The sequence below is a fragment of the Gouania willdenowi genome, unplaced genomic scaffold (genome assembly GCF_900634775.1).
Source record: "Gouania willdenowi unplaced genomic scaffold, fGouWil2.1 scaffold_14_arrow_ctg1, whole genome shotgun sequence".
Lineage (NCBI taxonomy): Eukaryota > Metazoa > Chordata > Actinopteri > Blenniiformes > Gobiesocidae > Gouania > Gouania willdenowi.
Window position 1 is genome coordinate 561514 of NW_021144899.1, and position 18287 is coordinate 579800.

Sequence of the window (18287 nt, forward strand, 5' to 3'; positions counted from 1 at the left end):
ACACAAAACAAGCAAAGACCAAAATGTACAAGACTAAATAATATAATAGTACAGTGGTGAGTAGTGCAAAAGATGTTGAAGTAACTTGGTAATAAAGATGTTTGACATATAGGATGATTTACAGGAGGTAGAGTTTTACAGTATTTACATTGAAGGTATGCATAAATTATTCATTTTGATTAAATAATATATACAGTCTATATTCATACATACATACACACACTGAGCCAGGTCTGACACTGTGACTGTTTAGTGTAACAAACTGTACTTTACAGAAATCTATCCAGAAAGTGACTCCGGCTGCAGCAACAGCATCATCACAGAAAGTGGCACCTCCTGCAGTTACAGCTTCTTCCAGCTCCTCAGTCTCCAAAGCTGACGACTCTTGGACAGATGATGCTTTGCTGGTTGAAGCTCTCGCTACTTATGAAAGTAAATCCTTTTTTTTATTGATTGATATTTTAAAATGATGTAATTCAAAATGTGTGTAGAATTTCAAATATAATATACTGTAAATGAAACTGTACATCTGTTTGGAAAAATACAACCTAAAAAAACATTTGAAGATGGTTGAAGCTCATATTTTTTAATTTCTGCCTGGATATGGATTAGTGGCTTCATAATCTTGTCCCTCATTTTCTTCCAGCTGCTGTTGAGAAAAAGGCTCAGCCAGACCGTCCACAGACCGCTCAACCAGACCCCTCAAAGAGAGACCCCATTTCACCATCACCAGTAACGACATAGTTCATAGATCAATCACACCAATCCTATCAACATACATGTTTATACTAATACTCTATTCTTTTGAAGGCACCTCTTTCAGCTCCTGGTGGTGAAGTGACAGTTGCAGATTCAGAGCCAAGTGAAGGCACTGTGTCCCCTGCAACACAAGTTGCTCAATCTGAAGTAATACATTACAGTACAATACAATACAGTTTAATGTACCCACAGCTCTGTTTGGTTCATGAAGGATTTGTCTTTGTTAAAACACCAGGTGTCATTTGAGGGCTGACATAAAATGTGGGAGTCTGACCTCCATGGGCTTCCCAGTGCAGACATCAAGTGGCTAAAAGAGGATTCAGGGCTTTTCCAGAAGATAATGTCTTACGAGGACACACATGGAAAGGTCAGGAAAAGGATGGTCCTCAAGGATGATAGGATGTGGTTTCATCCCCCTGAGAGTCCCGGAGTGGTGGCGGGTGGAGTGCCCTCAGCAGACTGCTTTTTTCACAGCCGTTTGTTCTTTTGGAGACCTGTCGGTGTGTGGGGTTACAGCCTTCGCTGTCCCAGGACGGATTGCCCTGCACAAGGTGACAGCAAGGCTTTTCTTTACCGCTGTGGCTATTCCAAAACAGTGAGACATATCTGCGAGATGTCTGGCTGGTACTCTATGCTGACAGAGGTCCTGGCCTGTAATGAAAGCCGGAAAGCTGCCAAGGAGTCAGCAACACTTTCTATTGGTCGCTTTTTGGCATGGGATGCAGCCATTATCAAACAGCTCAGTCCAGCTCATCAAGCCATGTTCCCAGCAGTTTTAACACGAATGTAAGTGTCTAATTTATTTCCAAATACTTTGAATTCACATAAAAACAACAAAACAACATATTTTCACTGACATCACATGATTGTGTGCTGTCATCTCAGGCGCGGGGTGGACAAGCAGATCATTCGGTTAATGAGGGATCGCACTGCGGGCAACACCATGGCCAAGGTCTGGAGGCAGGTCCAGGAGAGCCACTGTGAGGATTACCTGCACAGAAAAGACCTTTACACCACCCTCCTTAGCCAGCTCAACAAACCTGGTGGGATCATAAGTAAGTCATATTAGACATACAAACAAATATATGTTTTTAACCTGCTGTCCTTAGTCAGGTGAAAATAAATACAACAGGAGGCCATAATGTAACATGAATGTGCGACCTCTGCTGGATCTCTGAAAACACTACAAGTGAGCAGGAGAGAATAAATTAATACTTACTTTAGTGACATACTGCTACAGTTTAGTCTAAAGAAACAATGTTTATATATTTTTATGTCTCTGTATCTGTGTGTAATATTAACATCCACCTCTGCCTCCAGGAACACTCATCCATCAGTTTCAGCGTCCTCCAACAAGAAGGGAACTGCCGTCACCTAAGCTGCTGAGGAAAGCCTTCCTCATTTCTGAAGTAGAGAACATCGAGGACTACCGCACTCAGATCATGTCCACTTTTGGCAAAGTCCTCAAATATGACTCCACCAGGAAGGTAACTTTGACACAGTAACATGTTTTATTTAAATGTTTTAGTGTCAGGAAAAACCTTGAGATTAAGAATCTACTGTACAACAGTGTCCTGGCCAAGACAGGCAGAAGCAGCACGCTTCAACAAAGTAACAGATTATTATAAAACACAGATCAAAATATCAATGATCACAGAGTAAAAAGTCATTACTCAAAACATCTACAACCTTGTGCATCTTCCTCCTACACCATCAATGTACTTTTAAAATTATTTAAAAGCAGATAAGCCTAGAAACTAATTTTCCCCATTCAAAGACACACTTTGGGGACGGATAGCAATAATGCATTTTTTGTCTATGTCGCAGAGCAAAGACAGTGGCTTACAGCACTTTTTACACCAACAAATTCCGTAAGTATGAGAAAAGCAGTTTAATTTATCCTTATAGATATATAAAAAAATGTCTCAATGTGCTTGTAGGAGCTGTACAGAGTTTGGTTGTTTCTCACCTGTTTATAAATGAGGTTCATGCATATGAATGAGTATTGTGCATGCACTCAGAGTATTCACGCTTCTGCATCATGTTGATTGGGTGTGGCACTGTGGGAGTAGTTTCTATTAGTACGTGCGCTCACCTGGGGGTGTTTTTTGTTTGCCTTGCATCATGCTGGTTGAGTGAGCTTGGGAGAGCTACTTTCTGTTGACTGCATCATCCTGTGATCCATCAAAAATCTGCACTGTCATGAGATATCTGTAAGGCAACCAATGCATGCTACTACAGTAAGTGCCTATGTCTCCAACGCGATCTGGAACAATAAACCTCTCAACTCTGTGCAATTGTTTGGCGTGCGTGTCATCACTGTTATATCCCTCCTTGCTTAGCCTACCGTGGTGTGGAAAAACTGGCTTTTGGTCCATATGCCACAACAGTTCTTCATATAATATAATAATAAATACTGGGATACAAAACAATATTGTCATTATGAAAACAATTGTAGAAAAAAGATTATTACAGAAAGATTTTGTTTAATTGTAAAAAAGGAAGCTTTAAAACATACATCTGATAATTTTATTTTTCTTATGCTATATTCTCCACTAGCTTGTTGACTCCCTTTTTTTTTATCAACAGATCTGCAAGAAACTCGCTGGCGAGGGAAAGGGCACGGCGGACTGGTGCACCAACGTGGCCAATGAACTCGGTCAGATCCTCATGTCGGTCCTCACTTGCGAAGAGTCTCTGGACAAAATCAGGCCGATGGCTGAAGGTCTCATGACCAGGTACAAGCGAGCAGGGGAGGCACCTCCTGAGTTGATGTATGTGGACCGCGGCTGCTGTCGTGTGCATGGTGTATCGTCCCTGGAGCAGCTCTTCAGAGAGTGGGCCGAGTGTGGAATGATGGTCCGGCTGGACATCTTCCACTGGATCAAAAGGTTTGATGCTGCAATACGGACGGATCACCATGCAAAGTATGCACTCTTTAAGTCTGCCCTCTCTGCTGGGGTGTTCTCATATATTAACTATGACATGGCATTGCTCATCCAAGCCATACATGCAGGGCATCCTTTGTACAAAGTTTGATCATCTGACTGATGCTCAGGTCATTGACTGCCACGTGGGCAAATATGATCTCATACATTTTGTCAGGAGGATCACAGTTGGAGCCCAAGAGACCTTTGTGCGTGTCATTGACATCCTGAAGAGAGCGGCTGGGATGGATGAGAACCAAGTCCATCTGTTCAAAGATCCATCAGCCATCGACCTGAGAGGAACACAACACAGTCTGTTATTGGTTTAGATCAGTGGTTCTCAAACCCTTTGTCCCACTTCAACATTTAACTTAGAAAACTATTTAAAAACATCTATAGATCATAATGATTGATAACACACATTTTAAACAATCTCACTTTGTAAAGAAGTGAAATAAACAGTATTTAGTGGATCATGACCACATTTTCATATTTAGAATATCTGGCAAACCCATAGACATTTTTTTCTGGAATAAGTTTCTGATCATGTTTCAGCTCATATATATATATATATATATTTTAGTTGAACTAGATTTATATTTCACAAAGTGAAAGTATAGTAATACAGTTGTTTAAGATTTCTACAGCAACAGTAAACAAAATACTCCAAAAACACACAAAATTAAAATAAAATTAAATAAATACACAAAATGACTCATTACAAATAAAAAACAAACATAAATACAGAGGAACTCCAAAAAAGATAGAAAATTACAGAAAAATATACAAAAGATCAACAACAATTTACAAAATTGTTCCAAAAACAAACTCAACAACTACAAAAATAACAAAACGCAGCGATCCACAAAACTGATCGTATCTGATCTGAGGGTCACATGATCTACAGTCATTAGAATAACAACCAATCAGATAGTGTTTTTGTTTTTTTGCATATTTGGAGTCATTTTTTTAATGGTTTGTGTGTCTGTTGTGTTTGTGAAGTCATAACATCATTCTGTGTATTTTTGGATTAATTATTTGTTGTTTTGTTACATTTTTTGTTCCTTTGTGTATTTTTCTAATCCATTTCTGTGTTTTTCATGTTGTTTTGTGTGTTTGTGGAGTTATTTTGTATATTGTGTGTGTGTGTGTGTACTTACAGTTTTTGAGGTGGACACCCTGGCAGAAACTGGCGTAGAAAAAGAGCACGGTTGTGTTGGCTCTTCACTGGTCTGACCCGATGAGGGGCGGAGTCTCTGCAACAGTCTGCCAATCATAAAGCAGGTTAGGAGTTCCATTCAGTGAGTGCTCAGTCAGAAGAAAGTGTGTGTGTGTGAATATCTTTTGAACAATTTCAGCCCATTTTTGCTTATTTTTATCATTTTTCTGTAACTTCACCAAACTCACCATATTTTAACCTATTTTCATCACTTTTTCTTTCCATATTTTTGCTCCTTTTAAATTTATATTTGCTACATTACTCCCATTTCTGACACTTCTACATCACATTTTAATGTCTTTTCTACACATTTTTTCCACTTTCCAGACATGTTCAGCACTTATAAACCCTTTCTACCACTTTTACACCTAATGTTTATATGTTGACCCATTATTGTCACACTTTTAACCTCTTTTCACCAGATTTCATGATGATTTTTGCCATGTTCATCATAACCAGTGTCTCTCCTGGTTTCGTTTCCCTGATGTGAATGTGAGGAAGCTGTTTAGTTGATATAAATCAGAGACGTTTCTCTCACTGAGAACTGAACTGGTTGAATAAAGAAGGTTCTCACGGTGCTGTGGCGTCCGGCTGCTCCTCTCCACTGCTGCTGAGGTCTGAGTGGATCTGGACATCAGAGCAGGAGGCTGAACATTGGATCTCATCCCTGGAATCAGACACAAGTGCACATAACTTACAGTAGGGGCCCAAGAAGAGGGTTAGTACCCAGGGCCCAAAGTGTGGTGCTACGGCCCAGATGTAGCGTAGGAACGGGTGATAAATGAGGGTCGTTAAAGGGGAAATGACTGTTCTTACTGCTGCTGATGCTGCTGCATGTGACACGCTGCGGTGACGAGCAGTAGAGGCTGCGGCTCCTCCCACTTTTCTCCTGCTGAGCCGTGCTGGCGTTTGTGGGCGGGTGAAAAACAGACGGAGGATTCCTGGAGCTTTCCTCAGCAGAGATGGACTCAATGGAATCACAGCGGAACAATTGGACACTGGAGGACAAAACCATGACTCAGCAATCACAGGAAGTCCAAAACAACACTATATCCACATTAAAACACTGCTTTTATTTTGAAGGGGACTTATTTATTTATGACTAATTCCTCCATAGATTTTAATAAGAAAATAAACAGGTTTTTTAATAAGAGAGGGGGAAAAATATTGATTCATGTATATATCACAATTTTATTTTGTGTAAAGATAATAAATATCAATATATTTATTTTTTTTTTTCTAACCCTACATGCAGTGTCGTTTATGTTCCCGTGGTCTGTAAAAAAATGTCTCAGTGAGTTTCAATAATCGTTATTATTGAACTGTATAGAAGTGGATTAAGGCCAACTTTGATGAAGAGAATAATTATTTAAACTTTATTAGCAAACCTTTGACTTTTATCACCATGTTGTATTTTGAGTTCGTTTTTGAAATTTCAAATTGAATTTCATCTTTTCAACTTTAATTTTAGTCTTTTCAACTTTAATGTTGATTTGCCCAAAATTATTTTCATTATCAAATTTGGCCCTAATCTGCTTCCGTAGAATCACAATAAATATTTATCAAATTGGTACCAAAGGATGGTGATAATATCAAATCCCTAATTTCTTTACTTATTTCTTCTTTTGATTTTGTATATTTTTGTTTTATTTATTTCAATGTAAGGATTGTGGACAAAAGGATGTAGATTGAAAGCAGTCCTTTCAAAGTAAAAGAGAATATCTCTCCATGTTTTCATCACGTAATAATAATAATAAAATACATGTATGTTGCTGGTCTCACCTCTCTGTCGCCATCTGGTGGACAGGAGAAGGGGGGAGGGGGCTGCTCTCTGATCTAATGAAGCCAGTGTCCAGTTCTGGAGAGATGATCCCATCCTGAGGGCGGAGCCAACACATGTTACAGTCACATTTAGACTTCCAATGGATAAGAAATGTTGCTTTTTCATTAACGTTGGGTTCATGACTGATAAACACCTGAGAAGAACACGCTCATTCAGACACATTTTTTAATGCTGACTCACTTGCGATTGAACTTTGGAGCTCCTCCTCTCTCCAGGTATGATCCTCCTCCTCCTGCTACTGCTGGTGGTGGTACTGCTACTGGTTCTGGTGGTGGTCCTGGTGGTGCTGGGTACAGGACCAGGGAAGCAGCTGGACTGACTGCTTCTAAAAGACAAATATCAAACATGTGAGACTGGAATCACAGGCGTAACTATTGATGGTGCACCAGGTTCCAGGCACCGTAATGCTGCGTTTACACCGTACATTTACATTTTCTGTATTTGATTTGATCAATTACATACTATGTCGTTCACCTGTTCTCTTTCATAGATTTTGGATAGTTGACAAAAACACATTTGTGAAAAATGTGGCGTTAAGTTGCAAATAATAAATAAAACAGTACAGACACATTAAGATTTTATAGAAGGAAGTTTTCACTTGCTGTGCCTATGTGTGTCCAAGCGTGTGTGTGCATGTACTTGTGTTTAGGGTGGGGGCACAAAAAAAAAAAAATTGCACCGGGTCCTATCACCATGATGTTACATCACTGACTGGAATCAAAACATTTGAGTACAATTTCAATCAAGTAACTTACAGTACTTCTACTTGAGTATGATATTTCAGTACTCTTTACACCTCCGGTGAGAAGCTCGTTAATTACCAAAAAAAAAAAAAGAAGGGATTTATGGATAGGATTAAATAAGTATGTAGTTCTTCTACTTCGGTAATATAAATTGTAAACTGAAATGTGAATATTTTCTGTTTACATGTTCGAAATAAAAAACAAATAAAAAAATCTAAATCTACAAAATTAATTTTTTGTATTCAATATTTTGGATATTTAAAAAAAAAAAAAGTTTTTTTTTTTTTTAACTTGTCTGTACATACTGTCAAAGGTCAACACTACAAGAAGTGCAATCATTATGAGACAGCAATGCATGTTTTGTTATTGCAATAAAATAAATTGAATTATTTTATTGCTTAATTGTGACCATCACCAGCCCTCCCTAAGGAAGGGTAAGAACTCTTTTATTATAGGGAGGATATAAAAAGGGAGAGCAGTGTTACACCTAAGGGTAGGGGGAAGGGATAGGGAGCAGGGAGGAGAGACTCAAGGTAGGAAATAGAAAAGGTGGGGAAGAATAGATTGTTTTGCAGTGAGGGTGAGATGTGAGGTTGTAGAATATATTGTGCTTATTATGTTGTGTAATCAAGCCAGTATAGTGACAAGTGTGAAGCTTAGCTATAATGGTGGTGGCTGTGGACAGGGGGAATGAGTGAGTGGTAGTACCTAAAGCAGGTATTTGGGATTAACGTGTCTAAAGTTAAGCCCAGTATGAGTTTTATCCCACATCCCAAGGCGTGCCAGTGCATCGTATACCAGTATATGTGCAAGAACCGTTACCGCAAACCCAGGAACTTCCCCGGGCCCGCAGATGCCGCCAGGCCAGCAGAAAGAGTGGGGGCCAGGGAGCCCCAGGTAACCCACCCACGGCCGAGCAACCCCCCAGATGCTCCCAAGATCCCAGGCTAAGAGGCAGCCACCGCCCTCCACACACACATCCGAGGAAGCCCCAAGCAGCTGAGCACCCAGCGCATCCCGCCACCGACCCCAAGGCACCCTGCCAGCATCCTGCCCCCCCCAACCACCCACACCCAAGCACCCAACCCCCAAGGGGAGGGCCCCCCACCTCCATCGTGGCCTTCTGCAGTGTCAGGATCGCCTGGCAGCTGACGAGAAGACCCATGGAGAGGAGAGGGAAGATCAAACAGGCCGTGCAGTTTGTCCTGGCCGTGGCGCTGATCTTCATCACCTGTTTTCTGCCCAGCACCATGTCCCGCCTCTCCGTGTGGATCCTCAAGGTTTGGTACGACGAGCGCTCTTACTTTGAAAAGGCCAACCTGGCCTTCTACACCTCGGTGTGTTTCACATACTTCAACAGCGTTCTCAACCCTGTGGTCTACTACTTCTCTAGCCCAGCTTTCAGCTGGACCTTCAGGAAGGTTCTTGACAAGCTGAAGAGAAGGAGAAGAGATGAAGAGAGCAGAAATAAGGACATTTCCACTGTTGATGCTAGAAAATTGTAAGCAGGCACTGAGCCTGTTACCTTACATTTGGAAGGATTTAAAGCTAGCATAACAAACCAGTTGGTTTCATTTCATCATGGAAGCAGCTGAAGCTCAGACGAGTGTAAGATGTTTTATTTATTCAGACAACTGTTCTTTTGGAAATCTACTTTGATCTCCTGACATGTTTCGACTCGAGTGACATCTGCCAGTCTTCATCAGAGGCGTCTGCTGATCACTTTGAAGTTTCTTTGATATCCACATAGTAATGCCAGCAAGATTGTTTTTGTCTTTTTTTAATAATATCTTATGAATATATAATAAACATTTTTTTCAAAAGGCAGAGGCTCTTATCTCTGATGGAAGAAGAATAAACCTGTCTCATGTATAAAGTGAATCCTACCCAGATTGGAGGAGGCTCGTCCCTGTGCAGCACGGTCCTGGAGCTCCTGGGCCGTCTGCAGCTGGTTCTGGTGGTACCGCCCAGTCCCCTCCAGGTCCTGTACAGCCCAGTCATTACGTTACACGTTCATCATTGGTTCAGATCTCTCTTAATGAGCTGAAAGGCTGACCTGCATGCAGTGTGTGGCGTGTCCCAGCCCAGCGTACGCCCTCATCTGGATAGTTCTGTCCGACAGCTCCTGGCCCAGCTCTAGAACCTTAGTGTGGTACGACACGGCCTTTTCATAGTCCCTCTGTGAGTAGAATGCACTGCCCAGGTTACTGTAGGCTCTAGCCTCCTCACGGGGCTCCTTTAACGTCTGCAGACGCAACACACATCAATCTGTAATGCTGATTAATGATAAACGTCACAGAACTGTTCTCTATACCAGTGGTTCTCAACCTTTATTAGGCCACGACCCCCAAAATAAAGGTCCCAGAGAGGACCCTCACTGTAGCTGAAGGTGGTTGAACACGACATGAACATTGAAGAACAGTCATGTGGAGACAGGACCATCTATAAGGGGGAATAAAGGGGAGAGATTTTTGGGGTCCATCCATAAAGTCAGTAAAATGATGGTCCATTGTTCTATGAATCTGTGATAACCACATTTATTTATTCATCTGAATAATATCCACTGTTATCCAGGAACGTTTACTATTATTATAGTCATCTTAAAGATGGAAATCCTGGTTTTAATCACTAATAAAATGGTGGAACAGGTGGTGAAATAAGATTTTAAAAACCACAGAAATTGGTTAAAAGTTGTAAAAACAGAGAGAAAAAGTGGTAAAAAAAAAACGTTCAAAGTGTCAATATTGGTACATTTAGTTTAAACTGGCAAATAATGGGCATGACAAATGGTGAATGTGGTTAAATTGGCAAAAATAATCATGAAATATGGTGAAAAGAGGTTAAAAGTGACATTAATGGGTCAATATATATGACATTAGGTGTAAAAGTGGTAGAAAGGGTTTATAAGTGATGAACGTGTCTGGAAAGTGGAAAAAATGTGTAGAAAAGTCATTGAAATGTGATGTAGAAGTGTCAGAAATGGGAGTAATGTAGCAAAAATACATTAAAAGGAGCAAAAATATGGCAAGAAAAAGTGATGAAAATAGGTTAAAATATGGTGAGTTTGGTGAAGTTGCAGAAAAAAAATGGGCTTAAATTGTTAAAAAATATTATTAGTTTCTTGAAGCAATCTGGCGACCCCCTCCCAGTGTCTTGTGACCCAAAAGTTGAGAACCACTGCTTTACTGTGACTGTTTCCATGGCGTACCATAGCGATGTCCAGGTGCTGCTGATGACAGTGAAAAGCGTTGGTAAAGTCTCCTAACGCAGTATAAACTGAGCCCATGTTTCCCAGCTGTTGAGCCTCAGTTAGAAGTGATTGTGTTTGTTTGGCTAACATCACACACTGTTTATGACTAGCTAGAGCGTTGGGGTAGTCAGTGATGGCTGTGTACACGTGGCCCAGGCTGCTCAGAGCGCTGGACGCCGCCTGGAACACACACAAAGTGCACAGTCAGCGATGGTTTACAGTTAAAAAAGGGTTAAATTTAAACAAATAAAACAACTCAATTCAATATTTACAGAATAAAAATGACAAACACATTTTTTCAGTTTTATGATTGGGTCGAGACTAGGGATGTAACGGTTCACTCAACTCACGATACGATTCTCTCATGATTTATTTTACAAAATGGGACTGTCTATAAATGACTGAAAAATATTCCTTTATTTTTTTTGGGAAAATACTACACTATTTTTCATCGTCAAAAGAATCCGTTGATAAACTATTTAAAACAATGCAATTTAATTAAAAACAAATCTTGAATGAAATAAATAAAGGAATAATACAAATGAAGAAGCTTATTATTTAAATTCTGGTTCTACAGTAAACAATACAAAACTGCATAATAGTTATTTTTAAAAGTGCAACTGAAAATGTATTTTGTGCCTTAACAATTGGACTTAAAAAAAAACAAAAAAAAAAACAGTCATTTTACTGTATTTACATCAGATATTTGTTTGGACCAGCAGAGGGCGCTGGTAACCCAGTGGTTGGTTGGCATGCAGATATTCTGTGCAGTTTAGAAGAGATGCTACGCTAGCAGGCAGAGCTAATAGAAAAACGTGACTTTTACAGATATTCATGTAATATTACAAATATTCTTTCGGTGCTAAAGGGGTAATGAATCATTTATTAACATATTTAAGAGTAGAAGGTGGCCAGAAAGAAAGTATTAGACTCCGCCCGCCGCCTACACTTCTGGATCTGCTGGTTAAAAAAATTACTGCGATTCAATTTTCAGAAAATTGATATCAACCGTGATACCTATGAATTGATTTTTAACTGCCTTACGATTAATCATTACATCCCTACTCTGAACGCTAGAACCAGAATTTAAAATGTATCCTATAAGACACTGGCAGCCAATGAAGTTCTTTTAGAACAGGAGATATGTGAGTCCTCCTATTAGTACGGGTCAGAATTCTCACTGCAGAGTTTTGTACTAGTTGCAGACGTGACAGCTCCTTCTTGTTCAAACATGTGAATAAACTATTACAATAGTCTAAACGTGAAAACACAAAAGCATGAATGATGAGCTCCAAATCATTCTGTGACACCATTTTCCTGAGTTTAGATATTTTCCTTAGTTGAAAGAAGCAGTTCCTGATCAGATGTTCACAGTGCTGCACTAATATAGGTCTTTGTCAAAGATAACGCCTAAGTTTCTAAGGCTTGGTTTAGCAGACTGGCCTACGTCACCCAAGTACTGTTTAAACCCTGGAATTGAGTCATCGGGGCAATAATCAGTGTTTTAGTTTTGTCTGCATTGAGCTGCAGAGTTGTCGCTGAGTCATCGTTTTATTTCCACTAAACAATGGAGTAAAGAGTTTAGCTTCTGCGTCTCAGACGGCTTAAAGGAGCAGTAAAGCTGGATGTCATCAGCAAATACGTGGTAAGAAACATCACTGAACCTTTGGACGATCTTTCTCAAGGGGGTCAAATACAACAAAAATAAGACAGGACCCAAAACGGAGCTTTGAGGGACTCCACACAACAAATCCGCTGACTCAGACCTAACTTGGTTAGCTGTCACACTAAAGCTATGCCCAGATAAATAAGAGAAGAACCACTGTAGAACTGACCCTGTCAGTCCTACTTGATCCCTCAATCTTCTCAGCAGGACCTGATGGTCAACGGTGTAGAAGGCTGAGGACAGATCCAAGAGAACCAGAACAGTGCATTTTCCAGAATCAGCAGACATCATGACATCACTGGACACTTTCAGTAAGGACGTTTCCGTAGAGTGTTTTTTACAGAAATCAAACTGAAACGTCTCATGGACGTTACTTTGATCCAGTAAAAATGTCAGCTGGTCACAGATTACCTTCTCAAAGATCTTAGACAGGAACGGGAGTTTAGAAAAAGGCCTGAAACTATTGCAGTCCGTGGGGTATAAAGCTGCTTTTTTAAGTAGTGGCTCCACTATGGCATGTTTGAAAACATTTAGAAACACACCAGTAGACAGAGAGACGTTAACCATTTTGGTAACACCAGGGCCAATTACCTCAAACACTTTTTGAAAGAGCCTACAAGGAAGGACGTCAGATGAACAAGAGGAGGGCTTCATCTTAGTCACCAGAGCAGAAATATTGGCAAATGTCACGGTCCTAAATGAGGACCACAAGCTGGAGACAGGCTCAGAGACAGCAGAGGTACCACACGGTCCTTAATATCTTCATTTTATCAGTAAAACATCCACAAAATAAACAGGGGTAACTGGAGCAGCAGGACATACGAGAGACTTCATCGTGTCAAACAACACTTTGGGATTTTTCTTGTTCAGTGTTACCAGTTGATGGATATAAACAGATCTGGTGTTCACAACCATTTCATTGTGAGATGACACAAGATCCCTGAGAAAAAGCCTGTGAACCTCAAGGTTTGTGGATTTCCACAAACGTTCAGTCTTTTGACACAGACTTAAGAATTAGGATATCTTCAATAATCCATGGGAACGCTTCTTTTTGTGTAGATAGATTGGATTTAACAGGAGTCACCTGATCCAAAATAGTTACACACCATTAACTACCATTAACCACCATTAATCACCATCAACCTCAATTAATGAGCAATAATCACCATTAACCACCAATAACAAATGATCCCCTTATAGGACGAGGTAACGGACTTAAATTAAATTAAATTAAATTAAATTAATTAAAATATAACAAAATGCAGTGAATAAAAATAAAAAAAAGAACCAAATACTTAAATGATGAATAAACACAAAAGTGTAAGAACACTGGCCATGGTGGAAATTCAAATGAGTCATGAATCAAATCAATTCTGTGACTCAGATCTATAAAATAAATGGGGGGGAGGGGTTAGCTCCTACCTTGGGCCACTTGGGGTTGATGAGTCGAGTTTGATGGCGTCGTTGAGGGCGGGGCTATAGCGGCCCACTCTGATGTAGGCTGCTGAGCGGTCGCTGTACAGGCTGTAGTTGTGGGGGTCAAAGGTCAGCACCTCACTGTAGAGCTGGATAGCCAATGAAAAGTCACCCTGCTGGCACGCCTGGTTACTGCGACGCACACGCTCCACAAACTGTGATTTACTCAGAGAGGAAGAACTCTGAGGGGGGGGGCGGATCCAACACCTTCACCTCAGAGGATGGAGACATGATGGAGGAGGAAGGAGGGATGATGGAGGATCATTTGTGCTGGTGGAGCGAGAACCAATCAGGGAGAACTGTCAGAAAACAAGAAGAAAAACACAGATTAAAGTCAAACATTGATCCTGTTCTGGTGTCATGTGACCATTAGTGCTCTGTGTGTTACGTTGTTACACAATGTGTATGTGTTACACTCCTCCTATTCAGCCCTAGAGAGCCTCTGTCCTGCCTGTTTTAGATCAAGAGGTCCAGGGGTCACTGCAGCCATCCAATAAGTACACAAAACCACAGAAAAATACACACAACTACTCACAGTTACACATACACACAGAAATAAAAGAAAAACGGAGAAAACAACGACAAAAGGTGAGAAAAATACACAAAATGACACATTAAACTACAACAAAAACACAAAATGAAAAAGGAGATAGACAAAAAGCCACCAAAAACACACAAAATGACAAAAAATACACAAAGGGACAAGAAAAATATCTCAAAAACACACAAGACTGTTAAAAATATTCACATAAATAAATGAAAAACAAACAAAATGACAACAAAAGCAAAACGCCTTTAAAAAGAATGAAAATGACAGAAAAGTACAAAAAAAAAAAAGAGTAAAAACACAACGAAAAGACACAAAATTAAGCAGAAAACTGCAAATACACAGAAAAAATATACTAAATGAAAAAGGAGTTACACAAAATGTCTCATAACACACACACAAAATGTCAGAAAAGTACAAAAAAAAGTTAAAATACACAAAAAGATGGCAAAAATAAGTAATGTGTACTTTATAAATCATAGAGGTCTGCGAACTGCAGGTTCCCAGGAACCATGATCAACATCCCACAGTGATGACATAAAATACATCAAAATGTGTTAAAAACATGACAAAAAAAATACACAAAACAAACCTGTAAAACTACACAAAAGGATGACAAAAATACAAGATAATACTCAAAAAACTCACAAGACGGCTACAAATATACACAGAAATATTTAAAAAAAAAACAAAATGACTTCAAATACACAAAACATCACAAAACACACAAAAGGAAAACATTAGAAAACAAATCTTTTGTTGTTTCCTGTCAATGCTCTGATTGGTCATTAATCTAAACTAGTACAGTGCCCGTCAGAAGTATGCATTCATGTGGGAGCTTAAGTTGAGTTAATTATGGCCAAATGAGTATGTGTTTGAAGGTTGGATGTACAAAGAGGTGTACATAATCTGTACTCTGTAGTGTTATAAAGGGGTTTATTTGCGGGTGCAAAATAAAACAGCGTGTGCAATTTCCCTGGTTGAATTCTATGAGACATGAACACGATAAATGTGTTTGTTGTTTTTTTTTTTAACTCACTTTTATATTTTTTTGTTTGTTGTATTTTTCTGTAATGTATGTTTTTTGGAGTCATTATGTGTATTTGCGTATCTTTCTGTTGTGTTTTTGTGCTTTTTTTGTATAATTATAGTTTTTTGTTGCCATTGCAGTGATTCTGGAGTCATTTTGTGTATTTTTGTGCATTTCTGTTGTCATTTTGTGAATTTTTTTTGTAGAATTATTTAGTTTAGTGTAGTTTTGAGTCATTTTCATATTTTTGTTGTATTTTTCTGTAATGTATGTTTTTTGGAGTCGTGTATTTTTTTTTATCTTTCAGTTGTCTTTTTGTGCGTTTTTTGTATAATTGTTGTTGGTTGCTAGTAAAGTGCCCATCGAAAGTATGTATTCATATAGTGGGAGGAGCTTAAGTAGAGTTGTCAATTATGTCCAAACGAGTATGTGTTTGAAGATTGGATGTACAAAGAGGTGTACATACTCTGTACTCTGTAGTGTTATAAAGGGGTTTATTTGCAGGGTGCAAAATAAAACAGTGTGTGCAATTTCCCTGGTTTAATTGCATGAGACATGAACATGATAAATGCGTTGTTTTTTTTTTTTTTACTCACTTTTATATTTTTGTTGTTTGGTGTATGCTTTTTGGAGTCATGTGTATTTTTGTATCTTTCTGCTGTGTTTTTGTATAAATATAATTTTTTGTTGTCATTGTAATGTCATTCTGTTGTTATTTTTTGTATAAATATTTAGTTTTGTGTCTTTGGAGTCATTTTTATATTTTTGTTGTTTGGTGTATTTTTCTGTAATGTACGTTTTTTTTTTTTAGTCATTTTGTGTGGTTTTTTTAATCTTTCAATTGTCTTTTTGCGCACTTTTAGTATAAATATTGTTTCGTTTTTTGTTTTATTTTACTCATTTAGTATATTTTTAATTAGAAATAAATAAATACCTTGTGTATGTGTTCCCGGGAAATGTTTGAGACGCTGATAACCAAACTCCATAGACATTGTAGTGTCAATCAGAAACAAAACTGCGCAAAACAAAACGTAAAGCTCCAAACTACGAGTGAGTAAGTAAATTAAATTATTATCTACTATTCGGCTGTCTTTTTAAAAAAAAAAAAAAAAAATCATTGTTTACCTTTGAACCGAGTGGTCAGAGCTTAGCTTCCATGCACGGCACCACAGACAATCTGCAGTTTTCCAAATGGAGAATTGAACGGGTTGGGAAAGTTGTCTGTAAAAGACTCACCAGTGGCTGATGGTTTCAGCACACCCTCACACCCTGAGGTCAAAAGTTGAATAGGTTTCATTTCGGGGCCGTCCAGAAGTGAAATAAAATTAAAATAAACATTTTGAAATGACCAAATGACTCCAAAATAACAGATACACACACTTGGGGTATTTGGAACCCGTCGACCGAGTTTCAGGTTGAACTGGCATCGCGTCGGGGAGATATTTGCTCCACACAGACACAGACACAGACACACACACAGACACACACACACACCTCCCTTGAATTATAGTATAGACTAGTACAGTCCCCGTCAGAAGTATGCATTCATATAGTGGGCGCTTAAGGAGAGTTGTCAGTTACGGGCATAATAATAACATACTCTGTAGTATTATTAAGGGGTATATTTGCAGGTGCAAAGTAAAATAACGTGTGCAATTTCCCTGGTTTAATTCTATGAGACATTCGTTGGCTTTTTTTTTTTTTTTTACTCATTTTTATATTTTCTGTTTTAATTATTCTTTGTTGTTGCCATTGTAGTGTTATTCTGGAGTCATTTTGTGCATTTTTTTTTTTTTTTTTGATGTACGTTTGTGCATTTCTGTTGTCATTTTAGTGTATTTTTTGTATAAATATTTAGTTTTGTGTATATTGAGTCATTTTCATATTTTGTTGTTTGGTGTATTTTGTAAGTTTGGAGTCATTTCATGTGTTTTGGAGCCTTTTGAATATTTTTTGTGCATTTCTGTTGTTTTGTGTACTTCCTGTATAAATATTGTTTAGTTTTTTTGTTTTACGTCATTTATGCATTTTTTGTATAATTATTGTTTTTTGTTGCATTTGTAGTGTGATTCTGGAGTCATTTTGTATTTTTTTAGTGTAGTTTTTTGCATTTCTGTTGTCTTTTGTGTATTTTTTGTTTAAATATTTAGTTTAGTGTATTTTGAGTCATTTTCATATTTTTGTTGTTTGGTGTGTGTTGGGGGGGGAATCCATTCTAAACTCATACGCACCAGTCCATCCACGTGTACCTGCCTAACTTTCACTAAACTTCTCTATTGTCAGTAGTTAGATGTAGTGGCAGGTGTGTCGTGAGAGAAGCTGCAGTAATCAGGTGACCTTCACTATGTAGCGACATGTAAACACTTAGATCTGACTCAGAGCATAACACTACACTCACTATCACCCTATGGACGGGTGTCGTGACACAGACTGTAACCGGACTAAATGGTGGTCCGTTATTCAACTCAACACTCACATACCTGCACGCATGTCACGTAGACGGTGATCGATAGTGAAGCCCACCTGATCAATGTGTGTGTGTGTGTGTGTGTGACTCTACCTGAGACTGTAAACTCCTCCGTTGGTTCTCACACACACGCGCCACGAAAAAATGTGCAGCTTTCAACACAGCAGCCATTGCCGTCAATAACTTCCGGGTGAGTTCTGTCCGGTCTAAATAGCGAACAATCAAACTAACGTGAAAATAAACGTTTTGAAGTATTTTTCCTCTAAAGAGAAAAGAGAAGTCCACGGAGGCTCATGCACGCACCGGAAGTGAGCTGTGCAGTGAAATAGATATAGATGGTGCGCTAGCGCCCCCTCACAC

The 18287-nt window shown here is 39.0% G+C and overlaps 3 protein-coding genes across 14 annotated transcripts in view; 1 reads left to right on the top strand and 2 right to left on the bottom strand.

The window, feature by feature from the left end:
* Positions 1-18287, bottom strand: part of LOC114458605 (uncharacterized) — a 259265-nt gene that overhangs the window by 224557 nt on the left and 16421 nt on the right. The window lies entirely within an intron of this gene.
* LOC114458609 (uncharacterized) lies at positions 687-7723 on the top strand. 5 transcript variants are annotated; one of them, XM_028441031.1, is made up of 8 exons: positions 687-732; positions 811-906; positions 995-1545; positions 1645-1814; positions 2080-2246; positions 3349-3650; positions 4849-4970; positions 5328-7723. In XM_028441031.1, exons 3-7 carry the CDS (start codon positions 1019-1021, stop codon positions 4853-4855), a joined length of 1173 nt encoding a protein of 390 aa, XP_028296832.1. In that variant the 5' UTR covers positions 687-732; positions 811-906; positions 995-1018; the 3' UTR covers positions 4856-4970; positions 5328-7723. The 5 variants fall into 5 exon arrangements, with proteins under 5 accessions (XP_028296832.1, XP_028296831.1, XP_028296834.1 ...); XM_028441030.1 differs by lacking the exons at positions 4849-4970; positions 5328-7723 and having other exon boundaries at positions 995-1310; positions 1401-1545; positions 3349-4300; XM_028441033.1 differs by lacking the exons at positions 4849-4970; positions 5328-7723 and adding an exon at positions 2587-2630 and having other exon boundaries at positions 3349-3638.
* Positions 3830-18082, bottom strand: LOC114458612 (uncharacterized). Of its 4 annotated transcripts, none has more exons than XM_028441035.1 (10): positions 18021-18082; positions 13830-14182; positions 10700-10921; positions 9548-9736; positions 9379-9475; positions 6929-7073; positions 6688-6782; positions 5480-5903; positions 4847-4952; positions 3830-3979 (listed from the first exon to the last, which is right to left on the bottom strand). In XM_028441035.1, exons 3-10 carry the CDS (start codon positions 10829-10831, stop codon positions 3968-3970), a joined length of 1200 nt encoding a protein of 399 aa, XP_028296836.1. In that variant the 5' UTR covers positions 10832-10921; positions 13830-14182; positions 18021-18082; the 3' UTR covers positions 3830-3967. The 4 variants fall into 4 exon arrangements, 3 of the variants coding, with proteins under 3 accessions (XP_028296836.1, XP_028296839.1, XP_028296837.1); XM_028441038.1 differs by having other exon boundaries at positions 9548-9759; XR_003673079.1 differs by lacking the exon at positions 3830-3979 and having other exon boundaries at positions 4905-4952; positions 5480-5572; positions 5722-5903.

Excerpts from the sequence above, each read along its gene's own strand:
- LOC114458609 (XM_028441029.1), top strand. The coding sequence starts at position 1,019 with ATGTGGGAGTCTGACCTCCATGGGCTTCCCAGTGCAGACATCAAGTGG. Across the intron at positions 1,815-2,079 it reads CAAACCTGGTGGGATCATAA|GAACACTCATCCATCAGTTT; the intron begins GTAAGTCATATT and ends CTCTGCCTCCAG. Across the intron at positions 2,247-3,348 it reads AATATGACTCCACCAGGAAG|ATCTGCAAGAAACTCGCTGG; the intron begins GTAACTTTGACA and ends TTTTATCAACAG.
- LOC114458612 (XM_028441035.1), bottom strand. The coding sequence starts at position 10,831 with ATGTTAGCCAAACAAACACAATCACTTCTAACTGAGGCTCAACAGCTG. Across the intron at positions 6,783-6,928 it reads GCTCCAAAGTTCAATCGCAA|GATGGGATCATCTCTCCAGA; the intron begins GTGAGTCAGCAT and ends CTCCGCCCTCAG. Across the intron at positions 5,904-6,687 it reads CACCAGATGGCGACAGAGAG|TGTCCAATTGTTCCGCTGTG; the intron begins GTGAGACCAGCA and ends TTTGTCCTCCAG.